The sequence below is a fragment of the Balaenoptera acutorostrata genome, chromosome 9 (assembly GCF_949987535.1).
Source record: "Balaenoptera acutorostrata chromosome 9, mBalAcu1.1, whole genome shotgun sequence".
Classification (NCBI taxonomy): domain Eukaryota; kingdom Metazoa; phylum Chordata; class Mammalia; order Artiodactyla; family Balaenopteridae; genus Balaenoptera; species Balaenoptera acutorostrata.
This window is the reverse complement of record NC_080072.1, coordinates 44,421,623-44,441,750: the sequence shown is the minus strand read 5'-3', so window position 1 is coordinate 44,441,750 and position 20,128 is coordinate 44,421,623. Positions and strand designations below refer to the sequence as shown.

Below are 20,128 nucleotides of genomic sequence, written 5' to 3'. Positions count from 1 at the left end.
TGTTCTGATTATCTGCTGGGGCTAGTCAATCTCACTGCTCTTCTTTTTCATATATTTTCTAGGCAGGTAGCCAGCATTTATTCTTCCAAACTATGAGATCATTTTAAAAATGTAAAGAAAAACAAAAATCTTGTTTGTGCAACCTAATTGTTTTTTTGGGTTTTGTTTTTTGGCCGCATCACGCGGCATATAGGATCTTCCCGCGCCCCCTGCAGTGGAAGTGTGGAGTCTTAACCACTGGACTGCCAGGGAAGTCCTGAGCAACCTAATTGTAATTGCATTAGATTTAGATATTATTTGGGGACAGATTGATATGTTATTGATATTAAATCTTTCCAATCAAGAACCTATTTGCATTTCTATCTCATTTTATCTATTTTAATAAGATTTTACAGTTTTCATATATAGGTTTATCCCTTTCTTGTTAAATATATCTCTAAATATTATATAATTTGTTAATACAATTTCCAGTTTCCAGATTTTAATTACTAGAATAGAAGAAAGCTAGTTTTTGCGTATCTATATTCTATTTGGCCATCTTACCATATTCTCTTATTTATCTCTAGCGGGTTTTGCCCCCTAGATTCATGGGTTTTCTCTGTTGTATTATCTTAGCAGCAGCAAAAAGAGAAGACTTTATTTTATCTCTTCGTTTCCAATGTTCATGCCACTTTTATTATTATTACTATTATTATTTTCTCACCTTCTCTTCATTTGCTAAAACTTCCAACACAGTTGTAAAAAGAAATAAAAGAAATAGTGATGGTGAGTATCCTTGTATGGTTACTGATGTCAGTAGAAATAGTTTTGATGTTTTGACGTTTGGGATTAAACTTATTATTGGTTTTTATAAATGGTCTTTATTTTATATTTAAATTCTTTCTTTCTATTCCTATTTTACTTAAATTTTTTTTATTAGTAATAACTGCAATATTTTATCAGATGCCTTTTCAGCAACTCTTACTATGTGATTTTTCTCCAATTTGTTGACATCATGAGTTAACACATGTCCTGTGAATGAACCACCACAGCATTCCTGAAGAAAGTTCTACTTTGGATACTTTGATGCATTGTTTGCTATTTTACATAAAATGTTTGCACCTCATAAGTGATATTAATCTATACTTTTCTTTTTTATAAACTATCAACTTTTGGTATTGAATATACATCAATTTCATAAAAATAATTGGAATACCTATCTTTTTCTATGGTATAGCATAGTTTGAATAACATTGAAAATAGCTGTTCTTTAAAGGTTATATAAAACTTAGCTGTGAAACCATTTGGTCTTTGGACCTTTTTCAGTGGTAGATTTCTAAATAGTTTTTAGTCATTTCCACAGTAATTGACCTATTGGAGTTTTCTACTTCTTTTTGGTTCAGTATTAGCAATTTGTACTTTGCTGGGAAATCATCCTGTCCTCTAGGTTTTCCTTTGCTTTTATTGATTGATTGGTTGGTTGATTGGTTGTTTGCCAAAGAGTTACATGAAGTAACCTCCTCTAAATCTTCTGAACAATAATGTAATTGTGGTTTTGTCTCTTTTCTTTCTTCTCCTTCTTAAGATTGTGAAGGGTGTATTTATTTTATTTTGTCTTTTTAAAGAACTAGTTTTTATATCCTGTCTACATTTTAAATTTCCTTTGCGGGACTTCCCTGGCAGTCCAGTGGTTACGTCTTCGCCTTCCAATGCAGGGGGTGCGGGTTCGATCCCTGGTCAGAGAACTGGAATCCCACATGCTTCATGGCCAAAAAACCAAAAACCATAAAACAGAAGTAATACTGTAACAGATTCAATAAAGACTTTAAAAAAAAAATGGTCCACATATAAAAAATAAATCTTAAAAAAATTTCCTTTGTATTGATTTGAGCTTTTATCTCTATTAATTTCCTATTCCTGGTTTTCACCGGTTTTGGTTTATTTTGTAGGGTTTATTAATTTTTTAAGATGTGTACTAAGTTCTATAACTTTTCATCTTTAATGATGAAGACATGAAGCTGCTTTCCTGCAAGTATAGCTTCATTGAGTCCCAAAAGTTTGATGTAAATATTTTCTTTTTCATTACTCTTTAGATAGCTTGTAATTTCTTTTTAAATTCCTCTTTGATCCAGAGTATCTGAGAGTGTCTTTCTTATTTCTGAGTGCTTCAGTGGGATCTGCAAACTGCATGTATATATTTTTTTAAAACCCCTTTTTTAAAAAAATTAAAGACATAACACAGTGTGAAGTAGTTTTTCCTAAAGTAGAGAAATTAGCTGCATTGGTTGTTGGCCTGTGAGGCCTTATCACAGTAAAGAAGGATTTTCTATGGGCCCTTTGAAGAATTGTGACTGGCTGGGCTTGCTCTCACAGATCTCCAGGTAGAGAATCACTAAGCAGGCAGTTATATTTTTTTCTAACCTTTGCTGAAAAACATCTATACAACTTTTCTTTAAAGCTGTCATCTTCCCAAGTTAAAAAAAAAAATTTCTAGAAAAATAATGGATTCTGAGTATGGTGTTAAGTTTGGAGATAGGATTTTTTAAAATGAAGTAAACTACATAAGTAGTGCAGCATATAGCAGGTGATTCATGTTGAGAAAGTAAAATGCTTTTACAAGCGATAATATCTTTCTTATGTATTTTGAAGTCAAAAGTGTACAAATGCTCAAATCCTTTTTCCCTCACAGACGGAATATGCAAGGTTTGAGAATGGCCGATTTGTATACCGAATAAACCGCTCCCCGATGTGTGAATATATGATCAATTTCATCCACAAGCTCAAACACTTACCAGAGAAATATATGATGAACAGTGTTTTGGAAAACTTCACAATTTTATTGGTAACTGTTTGTCTCTTTCATGTTTTGTCAGACTCAGCCATGAGGCTGGTGGGGAAGATGGGCCTGGGAGGTGCTGGGGCTTGGGCCAAGGGTAACTGGCTAGACTGTGGGGCTGGGCCCCAGGTGGTCAATCAGCAGTTGAATTCACACATCCATAGGGCAAACTTGGTTTGGCTCAAGTTTGTGGAAGAGAAAGGGGTCTCATCTGCCTGGGCTTTCTAAGCTTAGCCGAACTGGAATTTGGGAAGGGAGGGTGAGGGTGATACAACTAGATTCTTAATTCTGGCTGCACATTAGCAAGACCTGGAGAATATCTAAAAATCCCGATAGCAGGGCTGCATCCCAGATCAGTTAAATCAGGATCTCTGAGGATAGGACCCGGGCATGTGTATTTTTTTAAGGTTCCCTGGGTAATTCCAGTATTAGCTAAGTGTGAGTCTCAACAGCACCATGGTATACAAATCATAAATGAGGCAAAAGCTGAGTCAGCAGGTTTGTGCTTCAAACATACCTAGACTCATTTCATGAAGGATTTACAAGGCCTTATTATTATAAGTAACATACATTAATATAGCAAAATATAAACCCTCAGTACCAGGAGAAATATAAACTAGATTACAGTGGCATAACCAGGAGCGGGGGGAGAATATTTATGGGCTGAAAAGTACGGTCAAAACTTAATGGGCAGCTAAAGGGCAAGGAAAAAACAATGGTGCTCAAGGTCCATGATGGGAAAATTTTCTGGTTCCCCTGGGCAATGCTCTGTGTGTTTTTTTCCCCCTAAATTTAACTTTAAAACAGTTTCTCACGGGGGCTTCATTTGGTTACTTAGGAAGGTTAGTAAGTACAGTGCTCTTCTCAAAATATACCTATAAAATATGCAGTAATGGATTTCATAAAGCTAATTTTTTAAAAATAACATTCCTTGATTAAACCAAAGGCAAAATGCCAAAACAAAATTTGGTGGAAACAATTTTGCAAAAAGGGGCAGCAGGACGATATTGTGGTCAAATATTCAGCCCTGTGAAGGCCTACTTTGTTATTCTTTGTTACCAGGTTTAAGAACTAGAATACTTAGAGCAAGAATTCTTTACCTGGACTTTTTGGATTCAGTGGGACAGTGGTTCTCAATCAGTGATGTGCTGGTTTAAAAAAAAAAAAAAGCTCTCCCCTAGTTCCTTCCAAAACCCTGATCCATAGCTTTTGCCCATTTCCACTGTTGCAAATACAGCTTCCACGGGCAATTTCAAGCTACCAATATTTGTCCAGCTCACGAAATTCCTTCATATTTAACAATAACTTTCAGAGCTAGTAGGAGCCAGCTCTTGTATGCCATTGTAAAAAAAAAAAAATAGATAAATAAAAATCAAGAAATTAAACACCTCCTGCATATCAAGATATTCATCCAGGAAGCTTTTAAAAATTCTGAAGGATGGAACCCAGAATCATGGTTTTTGTTTATTTTTACTGCTCCCCAGGTAGTTCTGGTGTGTAGCCAGGTTGAGACCCACTGCTACAGGGGATTGGTTAAGTGAGCCACAGGGAGCCTCGGAGTTCACAGACACGTGATTATGGGTATACAATTGACAGATAATTTTATATCTAATTTTCATTTATTCCAAGGAGGGAATCTCAGTGGATTCTCATATGTGTCCATGTCCCTCTGAAACTTGGAAACTAGCAGTCCAGGAGAAAGTTTGGAAAACATATTATAACTATTCATTAGTATCCTTTTTCTAACGGTCTTCGGTGAAAATTGAGCAGGTCAAGGTTTGGGGTGCTGGCAGGTACTTGTCATATAGGTGTTCTTTGTTGCTATTTAAGAACAGATGGATCACCTTAGTGCTCAGATGACCAGAAGGTGTGTGTGGCATCCTGGTGTGGACGTTAAGTTGCCTCAGAAATTAACCAAAACTCTCTGAGTGGATGGCCACCCCCCCCCCTCTTCTGGAGGGAGTCTTAGATGTTTCTTACAAACCAGTGAGACTGTTTCAGCACGTTAAGAAATATGTCCTCAGTCCCTAAAACCCAACCTCACAGCACAGCCAAGATAAATATGATCAGGGAAAGTTGTAAGTATCTATTACCCACAAAACCCATGTAACTATATCAGTAATGTTCCCTTGGAATACGTGACTTCCATCCATTTAACTTACCAGGTTAAATTAATTTTAAAATGTATCATTAAGCAACTATATACATCCCTTTGATATGAAGAATTAGAAGCAAATAAATATAGAATTAGTAGCAAATAAATGTTTGCTAGAAATAATAGTTTTCTGTAGAAAAACTGAAGTTAAGCCAGCACTCCTGGGTAATGAAAATGAAGTCATCTCACTGATAAACAGGAGAGGTCATACTTTTCAGCACTTCCTCAGGTGTAGGGACATGGCCAGAATGACAGTTGCTGGACACAGTTGCAGGTGTTTTACTAGGAACATTAGATACAAAACCTGTGTCACCACGGCCAGTTCTAGGCCTTACTGGCTGGTGGGCTAGACTCTGGTTTTGTCAGAATGATTCAGGAATTGAGGTGACCCTGTAGGTTTGGGGCCTTAATGGTGGCAATCAGACTGAGGAAGACAGCGACTGAATTGTGGGCCAAGGATTCCAATCATCTTTTGAGGTCATATTCAGACATACAGGTTTCTAGAAACATTTTTTTTCCTTCCTCCTTCATCTCAAGCATGAAGCCTAAATAGGATATAGTCTTTCATAGAAAGTCTGCAAGAAGGTAAAATAGATCATAGAGGTTCCAGGCACAGTGCTGAATCTTTTGTAGATATATTATGAAATTCTCAACTACAGAACTGTGAAGTCATTTTTATTCCTATTTTATGGATAAGGAATGTTAGTCCTTCCTGAGGTCACAGAGCCAGTGATAGACGTAAATTAAGATTTGAATTGATGGAAAAGACACTTTGCAGGATGTCATGGTCATGGAATGAGAAGACTTGAGTTTAGGAGCCAGCTCTACTTTATGACCTTGGGTAAGACATTTAAAGTCTCCAGACCTCAGTTTCCTCCGTTTACAAACAAAGTGCTCAAGTCTGCCCTCTCCACCTCAAAGGTTATTGAGAATGTTTGCATTCATTCGGCTAAGTTATGGAAAGGTTGTACTAGCTGCTGAAATACAGCGCAAATAAAACACAGGAAATCTGGGCCTTGTAGGGAGAACGAGGCAGGTAAATAGACGATGACGATGCAAGGCCATCATGGCTGCAGTAAACTTGTGAAACAGACATCATGGGAGCACAGAGTAGTTGAACTGCCTGAGCAGGCACCTGTACTTGGAATGAGGTGGGGAATTCTCAGGGATGTTAAAAGATGATATTTAAGTTGCCTGATGGACAAGCAGATATTTTTCAGATTTACCAAGAAAAGGCCCGTTCGGTGGGTGCATACTGACATGTCAGCTGCGGGGCTGCGGTGAACTAGATAGGCGGGACCAGGCATCCTGGGGTCTGGTGAGGGAGGCAGGCATTCATCAAGGACAGGGAGTCACAAAATGCATGTAATTCACCTGTGGCTGGCGGCTGGTAGAGGTCGGTGCGTGGTGACAAGAGAACGTGTAATAGGAGGTCAGGGAAGGCTTCCCTGAGGAAGAAACAATTGAGAGGTGTCTCCAGATGGATAGAGAGGCAGAGAGGGAAGGGAAGAATACTGCAAGCAGGTGGGAATGTGGTAGGAGGAGGACTGGAAACAGAGCAGTGTGGCTGGCCGGGTAGGACTGGCCAGAATGGGCCGCTCACTCTCATCCTTGTAGGATAAGAACAGGTTTTCTCTTCATCCTAAAGTTTAAAAGAGGCCATTCAGCTTTTAGGCAGGAGTGTGTTGTTGTCAGATTCGTATTTCTTTCAAGGTTACTGTGACTACTGTGCACAGGTGAGACTGGTGCCCGGCAAGGGTGGCCGCTGGTGGAGGAGTCCAGGTCAGCTTTGCTGGTGCCTTGGGCTGTGGCAGGGGAAAGGGGAGATGGATTCAAGAACTATTCAGGAGGTAAAAGCAGCAGGGCACGGCATTTGTTTGGATATAGGGATGAGGGAGAGAAAGATTTCAGGGCTGGAAAACTTGCATACTTGGAGTATTTGATCTACAAGGGAAGTGGCAGGGAGTGAGACAAGAAAAGCAGGTGGGTACCAGTATTGAAAAAAAACTTTGTTACCCAGAAAAAAAAAAAAAGTAGATGATTCATCACTGTATCAATGCATTATCTAGAGCAGCATGGCATAATGGGTAAGAAAAAGGACTTCAGATTCAGAAGATCTGGGTTTTTCGTTGACATTAGTATAACCTTAAACAAATTAACCCCAAGCATCCTCCCTTGTCAAAGAGGGAGCGATATCGCACCTGCTCCTAGAGTTGTTGTAATATTATATGAGATACTTTCTGTAAAGCATTTAATACTGAGGAGGTGCATAGTAAGCACTGAACAGATGGTGGCTATTATTCTGTGAATTTCCATCCATTCAGCGAATACAGTGGACCCTTGAACAACATGGGTTTGAACTGTGTGACTGTTCTTTTACTCAGCATATATTTCACTGAGTCCAGGCACTGCATGTTAATACAGTGGTGAGCAAGGCACTCACAGAGCTTATGTCTCCCATTGGCTATCGTGAAACGGAATTTAGTAGAGGTTTCGGAATAAGATAGGAGACAGTCCCTAGGATAAATGACTGTCCCATGGGACAGAATTATAGAAAATTCTCTGTGTTGTAAAAAAAATTGCACACCCCCCCAAAACAAAACAAAACAAAACAAAAACCCCACACTAATTCTTGTGGTGTCTTCTTAGGCTCTCTGAGTGAGACCCAATCTGTAAGGTCTTTCTTACATATGGTAACTAAGCTTAAATAGGATTTAAGTCGGACCTGTAATATCCTGAGTTTGTGCTGGAGGGGGCGGAAGGAGGCTGGGCAGATCTCTTAACAATCCACTTTTTGAACATTAGACTCCATATTCCTCTCCAAGTAAATCGTAGTCATCATGACACAGATGGAATATGTTTTCATTCATGTGGTGTTTGATATAGATATATATGTATATATATACTTTAAAAAATATTTTATTGACATAGAGTTGATTTACAATGTGTTAATTTCTGCTGTACAGCAAAGTGATTCAGTTATACCTATATATATTGTACATTCTTTTTCATATTCTTTTCCATTTATACTTTTTTTTTTTTTTTAAACAGGTGGTAACAAACAGGGATACACAAGAAACTCTCCTGTGCATGGCCTGTGTATTTGAAGTTTCAAATAGTGAACATGGAGCACAGCATCATATTTACAGGCTTGTAAAGGACTAACCGTGGTTATTTATATATATAGATATCTGTATATACACACACACATATGTGCGCACACACACACACTCTCTCCATGATTGAACGACTGACTGTAAACCTCACCACGCAGGGGTGCTGCCCTGGCCCTGAGGTCACCCCAACTTTTCTAAATCCTGTTTGAGTGAAGTCATTTTTTCATGTGTTCATACTCATTGTAGCTGTGAAGTTCTGGTACAGTTGTAAAAAGAGAAATCGAGTTGTTTCTGTGTGTTATTCAGATCCACAGCCCACAATTCCTCAGAAAGGTGAACCTTAAGAACCCAAGTCTCTGTCTGCAGAGACCTGTTTCTCGTTGTGGTAGAAAAAAAAATTAAGACAGAGCATTTACCATTGGACATTTACAGCCTTTATACAAATGTATTTAGTGGGTTTTTTTTTCCAACATAAAATTCTTGTTTTAAGATACAAGTAAAATTAATCTTTAAATATAAATGTAAATTAGTACACAAAACTAAGAATCTTTAGACTTATCTTTGTAACAAATTAGGGTGGAAGTTATGAAAGAATGTAATTCACTAAATTATTTTTTAAATGAAACTTTTCCTTCTTTTTGAAACCAAATGTTAAAATATAGCCTTAAGAAATGCTTGGTAGAAATATCCTAATGAGACAAATTTGTACTTTTTTCCTCAAGGTTAAAACTAATCTCCTAATCCATTAAACTCTTGAAACAGCTATTACAGAGGAAGAAAACTTCACCCCTTATCCTTAACATATATAGTATATTTAAAAAATATAAAATTGTATTGTACTAATGTGATGATTATTTAATGAAAAAGAAAAGATGGCTCTTTTTGCAATAAGTAGATAAATACTGAAAATCTAAACTTACAATGTTTATAGTCTTGTGTGTGCAGTTATATTTTATATGGACAACCAAATTTTTTAGTAAGATGAGTAAATATTTGAACCACTGAAATTTAATAACAAAAATTTAAAATTGGCATGAATACTGCACTGTGAGCTGCAAATTATAGAAACCCTGTGGCTGGGAGAAATTTCATCAACCAAACTCATAAAAGGCTCATCAGTTTTAGGATCTCTGCTCCCCAGAAAATCACAAGCGTGCTCACCAGCCTGTGGGTAAATTATTTCTGGTGATCCAATATGCATATTAACCTGCTGTAACTATATGTGTACGTGTGTGTTTGTGTGTACATATATACACATATACATATATAGTTATTCAACACATATTTATTGAACATCTATTCAGTGTCACTCAGTTTTCTAGGTGCTGATATGTGTGTATTTCTCAATCTGTGTCCGTAGATCTAGGTGTATTCGCTAAGGACACCCATTTCCTTGACATCTCTCAATAAGTCACAATACTTATTTGACTGAGGTTGAAGAGGCTCAGCTATCTATCTCTGCCCTTTCCAAATAGGCACATTTGGGAGGTTTTCTTCCTAGGAGGAATTCAACTTTCCAACCCAAATATTCCAAAGCATTGTCCAAGCACAGTTGGTTTGATGTGGCCAAATGTCTTGGGTTATTTCCATAAGTGCTTCATTGCAAAGGGGACAGGGCATACTCCCCAACTTCCTGGAGGAAAGTGACATTTTTTATAATTGTCAGGAATAGGTTAACACTATTAGAACATAAAATGTTTTGCAAGTTGTGAAACATGTCAAGACTTTTACGTCAAGCCAGAAAATAAAAACTTTGTTCTGTCACATTCAAATAACCTACCCACCCCCTTCCCTGTCCCACCACCTGCTCTGACCCTGCTTATATATTGGTTAGTATCTGGTGGTCATGAGGGTGTGGCTGGCTCGGGGCAAACAGAAGAACCAAGCCTGACCTCTCCCAAACCCATGACCCTGGTCACTGGGAAGACCAAAGGAGAAAGCACAGAACTTTCCCCTTTTGGAACGCACATCCCTTACATAAGCCAGTAGCATGGTGTGTATCTTCCCTCCATAAAGAGACTACAGTTTGTTCCCTGATTCCAAGTGGACCTTTGAAGAATTGCCCTAGTGGCCCACCCTTCTATCTGGTCTTCGGCCCAAGCATTAAGCTTCTTCCTTGGTCATCATATTTATGACTCCTCTCGGTCACCCTTCTTAGGGATGCTTCTTTTGCTCCCATCTCCTGTGTCTCTACTCAAGGTGTTACCCCCAGTCTCTCAGGACCAAGGGGCGCAAATGATCTTATGTGGCTAAAAGCCACGCCATCCCAGAACTTCAGGGCAAGAGGTATTTGGTTCACGTTTTCTCCCAGGAATGGGGCTCTTTGGTGCTGCCAGGAGGGCTCTGAGGATTTACTTTTTTCAAAGCGCAAATAGATCGAGACCCAAGAACACCAGGTAGAGGGTAGTTCTTTTGGCTGCAGAGAAGGGCGTACCCTGGTCTGCTGAACTCACAGAGTTAGGCTGGGCCCTCTGATGCTTGTCCTCTTCCTCCGAATGCCTTGTAGTTGAGTTTGGCGGTTTACATGGATGAACTTGAGGATTGCTTTTTGCTCTTAAAACAAGTTTACTTCTTGTCTTGTTCTTCTAAAGATTTCTCCAGGGCAGATATTCTCCCTGTCTTAACCACTGGTCCAACCCCTTAGCCCTTTCTCTGTCACTCCCAAATTAGACCCTGGGATTAGATTTGTGTTATAACATCGAATCCAAGTCTGTTTTTGGTCTTTCACCCTTTATGGCAGAGTCTCCTCCCTTCGTAAAGCTTTCTGTACCATAAAGAAGCCTTTCCAAAGCTCTGTCCTCACTGCTCTTTTCTGGGTGCTCTATCTCCTGGTTGACCCTTCACTACCAGGATTGATTCAGGGACATCTTGTGCTTTCACTGGAGAGTTCGGAGGCCACTTTCCACAGCCTAAATAGGGAGAAGCTGAAGAACTGGGCTTTGGTCTCTTGGTATTCATTTTCATCTTAGCAAGAGACCTAAATAAAGTTGGGGCTTTTTCAAAACATGTCCTAGAATCCCAGAACGTCCAAGCTACCCTAGATCAGGGTTTCTCGACACTGTTGACATTTGGACCAGATAATTCTCTGGGGTGCAGGGCTGTCCTGTGCATCGTAGGAGGTTTAGCAGCGTCCCTAGCCTCTGCCCGCTAGATACACCTTTTCCCAGTTGTCACAACCCAGAACATCTCCAGACATTGCCAAATGCGCCATGGGGCACAGAATTGCCCCTGGTTGAGAACCACTGCCCTGCATCTGACAGGTCACAAATGCCATATTTGAGATTTTCTTTCTCCTTCCATTTTACCCTGAGAAAGCTTCTCTCCTGGGAGCTTTGTTTCAGGCCATCAAGAGACAGGTAGGAATATTACTCAAATGATATTGTGTCCATGTTTCTTCCTGTTTCAGAATTTCTATTTCACAACAGAATCTCTCTGCTACAAGTATTCTTTCCTTCCTCCCTGGGAAAGTTGGGGACAGCTGGCCACCATCATCCCTATAATCAACTCACACCTATTTAAAGAGCATTTTTAATTTGCTCTTCATTGCTTATTTTATCAGGTTAAAAAAAATCCCACCCATTTTTATTATTTCTCATAAGGTTATAGTTCTCATTATCAAACCTTTAATCATTTCAATAAATTTCCTCTGGTCTTCTACTTTTAGCCTTGCACTCATTGCTTTTTTGTAGAATTTACAGAAACCTCTGGAACATTTCATCTTTAAGGATGGTGGAGAGAGGGATTCATTTTGGAAGAGGGCTGATCGAATTTTTCTTTATTGAGCTTTAGGAAAGCACAGTCTTCAGGCATACCTCAGAGCTAGTGCGGGCTCAGTTCCAGAGCACCACAAGAAAGCAAATATCACAGTAAAGCGAGTCATGCAGTGCATATAAAAGTTATGTTTACGCTATATTGTAGTCTATTAAGTGTGCAATAGTATTATGTCTAAAAAAAAAATCAGTGCACGTACCTTAATTAAAAAATATTGCTAAAACATGCCGGAACAATTACAATAGAAACTTGAAGGTCACCATAAAAAATATGAAAATAATAAAAAAGTTGAATTATGATTCAATTATTAATTATTGCGAGAATTACCAAAATGTGACACAGAGACGTGAAGTGAGCAAATGTTATTGGAAAAATGACGCTGGTAGACTCGTTTGACGCAGGGTGGCCACAAACCTTCAATTTTTAAAAACTGCGCTATCTGTGAAGCACAATAAAACAAGGTATGCCTGTGACCTCCATTTTGTAGATGAGAAAGTTGAGGCCCAGAGGGGAGATGACTTGCCCAAAGTCACCCAGCTGGTCAGTGACAGATTAAGGGTAAGGCTCTGGGACTCCTGCCACTTAATCCCTGGCCTCTTGGCGGGGGTCGTTCCTCTCTGGTGCTCAGGGCGGAAGAGAGAGAGGGCGGTTAGGACCCCCTTCCTCTGCCAGAGCAGCTGCATCTCCTGGTGGTGATGCTGCTTCTCTCCCTGGAGCGTCTTGTCTGGGAGGACCCCCCGCGAGCAGATAGGAAAGCTGATGAGCCTTTTCCTTACCCTAAGGACAGTTCACCTGCCACAGACTCTGAGTCAAATTTCTCTTCACAAAGCATCCCAGCAGCAAAGTCCCACGCTCGGACCAGCCAAAAAACAGCCCCCGTGCCCAGAACTTGGTGTTACAAACCCAAGTCTTCTTTAGGTCTCAGTACTCTAGTGGCTTTTGCAGTTTGTTTTTGTACAAACGTAAGTTATTTAAATCACACAAGATGACAGTCAACTTTTCAAACCAGGTACCGATAACTTGTATGATTTTGTCTATGCTCTGGTACACTACACCTGTCCTAACGAAGGGTAGAACCAATTTTGTGTTGGTGTTCACACCTGTGACATTAAGAGGATACGTCTGCATTGCTTCTTTCTTTCTGTTGATGTTTCTGTGGCAAAACCCTGCACATGTCATTTCTGAAAAGCCTTAAATCTTTGCGATGTTGCGTGTAGGGTTTGCAGTGCAGAAGGCTGCCTCGGAACTGTGAGCCCTTTTGTAAGCTGGAAGCGTTTCTCTTACTACTGTTAACTTTTGTAGGAAGTTTTCAATTCAGAGCTGCCAAAGCGTTCAGTAAGCAGTGCCTTAGTGATACTTAGTCGTGCCGCCAGCCTTTTCTCACACCAGTTCTCGATGTCCCTTTACTGATCGGCACGGTATTTAAAATAGAGCAAGCAAGCGTTGTTTTCATTTTTGTTTTGTAAGCCCATTTTTCTCCAGTTCTATAGGAAACTGACTTCTTGGTCTGAAATCTGAAATGAACAGAAGTCAGTTCATTGACCACACTGTCAAATGTCTATACCAAAATGGAAGGTTTTGCAACTTCGTAGTTTACTATGAAAAGCAAATTGTATACTTTTAATGTTGCCTTTTAAATTCATGACCAAATACTTAGCTATTTGTGAATCTTCTGCACTCTAGCATGAAAGTGCCTTTGGTTTGAGATTCCAGCTTAGAAAAGTGCTGCCATAATCACGATAATTTGTAGAGAGACCAAAAATATTCTGAGATCACCGTAATGCCTTTGGTTTACTGGGATAGTAACCAGCCACAGGCCTCCATTCACAAGAGCACGACGCGGACCCTGCCTGTTGCGCTGTCTGTCTGCCATGGGGGAGCCCCTGCCACCCATGCCCCCGGGGCGCACAGCGGCAGGAGGGCCCCCAGGAACTGGTGTGTTGGTGCGCCGTGACCCCGTGCCCCATCTCCGCCCGTCACCCAGCCCTGCGTCCACCTGAGGGAACTTGCACACAAACCGCAGACTCTCGGCCGGTGGACAGACTTGTCCTTCTCCTTATGCTCATGTCCAGTCTGTGGAGGCCTGCCTTTCCACTCAGATGACAGCGCACACTTCTGGTTTACGCAGTGATACCGTTTTGAAAGTTGGAAGCCTCAAACTGAGATGACAGTGCAGAACAAAAAATGGGTTAGGGTCATTACAATTGAAGTGTTCTTCTTAGGGCGAAAATGTTGACTCTGAGTGTTGTCTGAATGTGCTATGAGAAACTTCCAAAGAGCACCACTCACAATTCGGAATTCTCGAAGAATGTTCCAGCCCTCCAAAGGGCAACTCTTTAGAGTCTGTGTTGGCTTTTATCAAAACCTTGTGTGAATTGGGAAAATTGATTGAGGGGAGGAAGAGGAGTGAAAAGGATGAGAAGGCAAAAACACGAGCCAAACAAAAGCCAGGACAAAAAAGACTTTTCTTTACCAATATAGACTTTACAGTGACATTAGACATCTTTGAAAGTTAGCCTCTGAATGGTCCGTCTGTCTCTACCTGGTGTCTTTAAGAATACCCTCTTTGGGCTGTCTGAAATTTCAGGAGTGATTTCTATCCACACCAAGTTGTGAGTATTCATAGAAATTTCTACAAGAAAACAAAAAAATTAAATGAAAAGGAAAGTTGCTCAACACAAGTTATAGTTAGCTGCTTGAATTCAGCCCTTCCCTGTCATGTCAGGACTATATCACAACTTGGAAGAAATTAATCAATTGTTTGTTTTCCTGCTTCCCTTTTCAACTGTTACTGTGCTTTCTTTGGCAATAGTTTTCTCTCATTAACTCATTACTTATATCGTTAAGAATGAAGGTTTTGTGTTTAAAATTGCATTGCAAAGGATAGTTTCACTGAAGTCATGCACCATTAAATAAGATGAAATATTTGTCTTTATTGTTCTACTTCCTAAGCCGTAAACTTGTTTTATTCTCTGTGAATTTGCATTGAGTCTGTTATATGCCCCACTCCATCATTTTAGCATTTGAAATAGCATTTATGTTCCCTCTCATTCATCGTGAGATGGGGTCAGATTCCAGGAGATTCCACCTCTATCATGTTGGCTCTCTTTTGTCTGCCTTCCATTATGAAATTGTTTCCCCTTCCGCTTTTTCTGAGAGAGGCTGACAGAATCTAGGTGTAAATCAATTGGAAACCAGTCTCTGGTTTTCTCCCTCCCTCTCCCCCTCTCCTTCCCTCGGTCCCTCCCTCCTTCCTTCCTTCCTTCTTTTCTTTTTTGCATCAGTCATTTTCCGTGATTAGTTTCACTGTGTAAATTAGATATTAACTGCACTTCTTTAAAAAAAAAAACCATCTCCCTGTTACCTCCTTGAAAGAGTCACTTCTGTAGGCCTTTTTCAATAGGCTCATGACTGCAGATAAGGAAAAGAAAAAAAAAAGTGAAAACAAAAACTATGTGCCTAAAAAAATGACAAAAAAAAGTTTTGTAACGTTTAAAAAAGAAACCTGAATAGCCTTTAATTCTTTAATATGCTTAAATTTTATGTAAATCGGTTTTTGCCACGTGTGTTTGTTCACATTCTAAATGACTTAATGGGATTCTCACAGTCTGTGTCTTTGTGTCACGTGTATGAAATGGGCTTGTGACGTAAGCGTTTCATCTGGTCAGTGGTTCCTTTGATATTGTACTGCTGCTGGGAGTGGGCTGGGGAGCCTGCCTTTAGGCAGAAGGTTCCTCTTGGGTAGATTGGAGAAATGGGGGGATGGGAGCAAATTCTCACATACGTTTTCATAACCTGTTTGCAGAAACTTTGAAAAGGCATTTGGTTAAACCTCTTGGCAGTACAGTATTCTTGTATTTGTTAACGTCTGTGTTTAGGTACTGGTACCTTTTTGTTTAAAAATGTTCTAAGTGTTGGCTTTAAAGTGAATTTATCTTTAGTATGATAGTTATATGAAAATTATAGGGTTTGTGTGCAGAGAATTTTTTTATAAAGTGCTTTGTAAAAAAAAAAAAATGTATTCTAGCTTTCGCGGTACATATGTGTGATAACTGTAATATCCATGACAGTTAAGTGCAATTATTTCATCACTCTAAAAATGCTATTTTTGTGTCAGTTCCTGCAGGTGTTTTCATGTCTTTGCAAAGTGACACATTTTGATGCCTTCTTGATAAAGTGGTAGACATTTTGTAGCTTTCTAGAAACTTTGTATTCATACGGTATCAATGAAAAATAAAGAAAATGAAAGTGTGGGTCACCTTTTTTATCTGCAAAAGTGTATGTTGTTGAAAATGAAAGGTGCTTTATGTGTTGTGGGTGAATATATGAAGGACAGAGTAAAGGAGGTTGAAGCCATGATCCTTTTGATGGTGTCCGCCAAGCTCAGTCATCCGAACATGACATGTTAATGTCTAGCAGGGTTTCTTTCTTTCTTTCTTTCTTCCTTTGTTTTTTTTTAAATAGAAGTATAGTTGATTTACAATGTTGTGTTAGTTTCAGGTGTACAGCAAGGTGATTCAGTTATACATACATATATATCTATTTTTTCATATTCTTTTCCCTTATAGGTTGTTACAAAATATTGAGTATAGTTCCCTTTAGCAGGGTTTCTTAAAAATATCCACAGGTCAGTTAGTCTGCCTGCCTGTCTGCCTGTCTCTCTTTAGTGTGTCATTAAAATTGTTAACCCGCCTTGCTGGGTGCATGCCAGGAACCAGGGGTAGAAGTTGGTGCCTGCACGGTGCATGCTGTAACCCCGCCCTGTCCTCAGGAGTGTGCAGCACACACATGCATAACAAAGCCTTGGAGTCACTAAGTTTACTGCCTGCTGGGCACTGGGCCAGTGTGCTGGTACGACGTGTGATTCTCAACAACAGTCCTGATGACAGTAATATTATTACCCCCCAACCGATGCTCAGAAAGGGCAGGTCGTCCAGAGTTGTGACTGGTGAGTGGTAGAGTCTTCAATAGGTCACCCTGGCTCTGATGCCTTGACTCTTGGCCTCTGCATTTTGGCTCACTGAGACTCCGTGGAAACAGCTCAAGGCTGGGGAGGAGAAATCTGGGGACCGAGGGGCTTTCTTAAGCAACAATGACCTTAGGCTTCTGACAGCAGGACCCAATGTACCCTGGGATCCTTCCGTTTGAACTAGACCTTAGAAGGTCTTGCTTCTCCCCATTTCTTTGAAATCTGAGGTACAGCCTGCCTCAAATCCCAAGAGGCACTGTGGGAGGGGGAACAGAGAAAAAATTAGCTTCCAGTTCCTTTTTTTTTTTATTTTATTTTATTTTTTTATTTATTTATTTATGGCTGTGTTGGGTCTTCGTTTCTGCGCGAGGGCTCTCTCTAGTTGCGGCAAGTGGGGGCCACTCTTCATCGCGGTGCACGGGCCTCTCACTATTGCGGCCTCTCTTGTTGTGGAGCACAGACTCCAGACGCGCAGGCTCAGTAATTGTGGCTCACAGGCCCAGTTGCTCCACGGCATGTGGGATCCTCCCAGACCAGGGCTCGAACCCGCGTGCCCTGCACTAGCAGGCAGATTCTCAACCACTGCGCCACCAGGGAAGCCCGCTTCCAGTTCCTTTGAAGAGGCATATTTTTAGCGAGCTACAATTCAAGAGGAAGGCCGTTGTCTAGTGAGCTGCTCGGGGCAGAGGGAGGGGAACTGGGGGGCATTTTGCTGAGGCCCTGTTAATATGCCAGGTACCTTCACAGTCACGATTTCCTTTAACCCACATCCTCTTGAGTAAAAGAATCATTTCCGATTTTCCAATAAGGAAATTGAAGCCCAGAGAAGTTAAGTCCTTGTTACGATCATAAAAGCTAATAAGTAGTAAGAATTTAGAGGTGGAAAAGCCTCCTCCCTTGCAGTCCTGGCTCTGCTGCTGGCTGTGTGGCACTTTAGCCCTCCACCTCCTCTAAAACAAGGTGTTTAACGCATCAAAAACATCCTTTACTAGTGCCTGCAGTTCCAGTCAACTTGAGTTCAGCAAAGAGAGTGACGTGCTAGGTGACCTAACATCACTGAGGAAAGGGATTGAAGGCACACAGGGGAGGGTGAATAAGGCTTCTTGTAATATTGGGGAACAAGAAACTTCACTGGGAACCCTGATCATTTCTTCCTGCCTTAACTACTGACAGAGAACCCTTAATCATAGCTACCACATACTGAAAGCGCTCCTGTTGTTAAGTCATTGGTAAGCACCTGAACAAGTCCAATTCAAAAAGCACAGTGTTGTGTTAGCTGGTGAAGCCTCAGAGTGTTTTTAATTGCCTTTGAAGACACTTTTGTTCTGTTTAATGCCTCATATGTCAAATTTATCTAGGTGGTTGTAACTCGCAAACCCTCAGGCTGCTAGAAGCAATTACTAGCAGCAATGAGATAAGGTGGGGCAGATTGCGGGAGGCAAGCACTTCATCTTGTGGGGCATCTGTTTGAAATGGGGCCTTAACATGGTCTCCAGGCAGAGGGGTGGACAGCTAGCCTAGAAGTTTCAGAGAAATCTGAGGTTCAGAGCTCTCAGTGTTTCCACCCAGATGTTCCCACTCCATGTTTCAGTATCCCACTCCTTATCTATTAGGGCCTGACAGGAGACTTGTGAGAGCTCTAAATTCAGCTTTGTTTGTGATTTCTGGCTTGATTTTTAGCACAGTCTGCCCTTCAACTGCATGAGCTAAGGATTTCTTTAAATGCTGCCAGGGAGATCTTTTACACCATGCCCTGAGTTGAGCCTGACATTTTCTTCCTTCTGTGCACCAATTGCACTTAGCAACAACTAACCTATTAATACCACCAACCAATCATAATTAACACCACCCCAATCTCTCTAGCATGCTAGAGATTGCATAAGGTAGTGCATCCCTTTCTTTGTGGACCCAGTGCCAGTTTACGACAGGTGACAGTCTTAGTTATTGTGCTGCTACAACATTCCAGTGGACCAACTGTCTTAGTTTAGGTTCCCCCAGAAGCAGACCCTGAAAAAAGACTTGAGGGTGAACAGTTTATTTGGGAGTCTTAATAAAGATGTCACTTCACGTGATGAAAGGTTAAATTCGCCACGAAGATGAAATAATTGTAAATCGGTATGCTCTTAATAAAACTACCTTAACACTCTTAAGTGAGAGAACTGCAAGGAAAAATACAAAAATACAAAACCATGCAATGCTTTCAGTAGTTGATGGAACAAGCAGACAAATTCCAGGAAATATGTAGAAAAATCGAAGTACTAATTGTGTACTCTGTGTCCCAAAATTGTCATTCATATTTTTTCAGTCACATGGAATGGTATGAAAACCGTACACTTGCACATTAAGCAAGTGTCAATATATTCCAAAGGATTGCTGCAAAACTGCACAATATTCTCTGACCTCAAAGCAATTAAGGTAGAATCAATTTTAAAAGGATCTTTGGAAAAGCTACCATATATTTGGGAATTAGAAATAGAAAATGAACACAATAGAGAAGATCAACAAAGTCAAAAATTGGTTTTTCAGAAATACAAATAAATTCTGTAAACCCTAACAAGACTGATAAAAGGGAGAGAGAACCAAACCAACCAACTAAATAAACAAAAGGTAACAGGAATGAAAATACAGTTATCACTACAGAGCCTACAGATATTAATAAAAGTATAATAGATAATTAAAATATACTGTTATAAGCTTTATGCCAATGAATTTGTAAGTATAGATACAAAGGATAAATTCTTAGAAAACTGTAACTTATGAAAGTTGCTTCACAAAGAAGTAGGAAACCTGAATAGAGTAGTCTTAACAACCGTTAAAGATAATGAAACAGTAGTTCCCAATATTTCCACACAAAAACTCAGGCCTACATGGTTTACTAGTGAGGTCTATCAAACTTTAAAGGAATAAGGTTCTGCAATCTTACAGAAAATAACTGCAGTGCATAGAACAAAGGGTATAGTTCTGACCTTAGCTTAGGTCTTCTAGAAAGCAGAGCCTGAGGCAAGGACTAAGATACTAACACATACTGTACTTCATTTGGGAAATGTAATCTCAGGGAAAAAATGAGAGAAAAATGGAAGTAAAACAAGGGGAATCCTATGAAATATGATGTGACGCATTGCTGTCTTGACTGCCACTTCACAGTGAGTTGAAAGAGACCTATCAGGTCACTCAGCATGTGAAACTTTTGGCATGTGGACTTTTCTGGTAAGGTTTCCAGGAAGAAACAATGTTGTGGAGTAACCAATGGGAGAAAGAAAAGGGAGTAATCTAGCTATCAGGTAACCTCCCATCTCTCAGTT

At 40.1% G+C, this 20,128-nt stretch overlaps 1 protein-coding gene across 15 annotated transcripts in view; it reads left to right on the top strand.

Annotated features, from left to right (window-relative positions):
• TEAD1 (TEA domain transcription factor 1) overlaps positions 1–16,133 on the top strand; it is a 267,284-nt gene extending 251,151 nt beyond the window's left edge. For all 15 annotated transcript variants that reach the window (XM_057553374.1, XM_057553377.1, XM_057553375.1 and 12 more), the window contains 2 exons: positions 2,669–2,821; positions 8,022–16,133. In XM_057553374.1, coding sequence (XP_057409357.1) covers positions 2,669–2,821; positions 8,022–8,135 — 267 coding nt within the window. In that variant the 3' untranslated portion in view covers positions 8,136–16,133. The remainder of the gene's footprint in view (positions 1–2,668; positions 2,822–8,021) is intronic.
• The last annotated feature ends 3,995 nt before the right edge of the window (positions 16,134–20,128 follow it).